We start from the raw sequence: 875 nt of genomic DNA, 5'->3' as shown, positions 1-875 counted from the left end.
ATGAATTTGAGATGAATACCAATCTCAGTTTAATTAGCCCTACTCTGTAAGCAAAAGAATGAAACAAACCAGTCGTAAGTTAACATTTTTATCAGTTATAGGGCATCAGTTATCAAAATATTAGAGGAAGCAGATTTTACTATAGGCTTTGTTGAAGTAATATGTATCCTTATTTACTCTTGAATGCTGACAGCTTACTCTGCACGACACTGCCATCGATAGACTCATCCGCCAGTATTGCCGTGAGTCTGGAGTTCGTAATCTTCAAAAGCACATAGACAGGATTATGCGCAGAGCAGCTTACAACATTGCGTGCGGAGAGGCAGACACTGTAGAAGTGAATGTTGACAATTTGGAGTCTTTTGTTGGGAAGCCCAAATTCAGCCACGACCGCATGTATCAGGAAACCCCAGCTGGTGTCGTCATGGGCTTGGCTTGGACTGCTATGGGTAAGTAGCAAGAAGTCTTACATTTAAGATTATGTACCTGCCAGTTCAGCCATCATGTCATGGTTTCAAGTAGTTTATTTGTAATATGAAATGCAGTTGTGTAACGTAGAATCTTTGAGATTTTTTTCTGTTCTTTCTTTTGTTTTTATCAGTGATTACACCTTGTTCACTTTCATCCACTTACAGGGGGATCCACTCTTTACATTGAAACGACTGCCTGGCCGCTGGATGGAGACAAAGAGGGACGATTTGAAACCACAGGCCATCTTGGGGATGTTATGAAGGAATCAACACGCATTGCATACACTTATGCAAAACACTTCCTCTCTGAAAAATTTCCTGACAACAAAACACTTATCCAGTCAAATGTTCACTTACACGTTCCAGAGGTAAGTTGCAAATTTATTTTAGTCTGTGTTTTACCCA

At 40.1% G+C, this 875-nt stretch overlaps 1 protein-coding gene across 1 annotated transcript in view; it reads left to right on the top strand.

Annotated features, from left to right (window-relative positions):
- LOC119586529 (lon protease homolog, mitochondrial-like) overlaps positions 1–875 on the top strand; it is an 11,527-nt gene that overhangs the window by 9,195 nt on the left and 1,457 nt on the right. Inside the window, exons 16-17 of the mRNA XM_037935283.1 lie at positions 194–449; positions 636–838. Coding sequence (XP_037791211.1) covers positions 194–449; positions 636–838 — 459 coding nt within the window. The remainder of the gene's footprint in view (positions 1–193; positions 450–635; positions 839–875) is intronic.

This window comes from Penaeus monodon, chromosome 21 (assembly GCF_015228065.2).
Source record: "Penaeus monodon isolate SGIC_2016 chromosome 21, NSTDA_Pmon_1, whole genome shotgun sequence".
NCBI lineage: Eukaryota > Metazoa > Arthropoda > Malacostraca > Decapoda > Penaeidae > Penaeus > Penaeus monodon.
The sequence above is the reverse complement of the archived record's forward strand: the minus strand, read 5'-3'. Positions and strand labels throughout refer to the sequence as shown.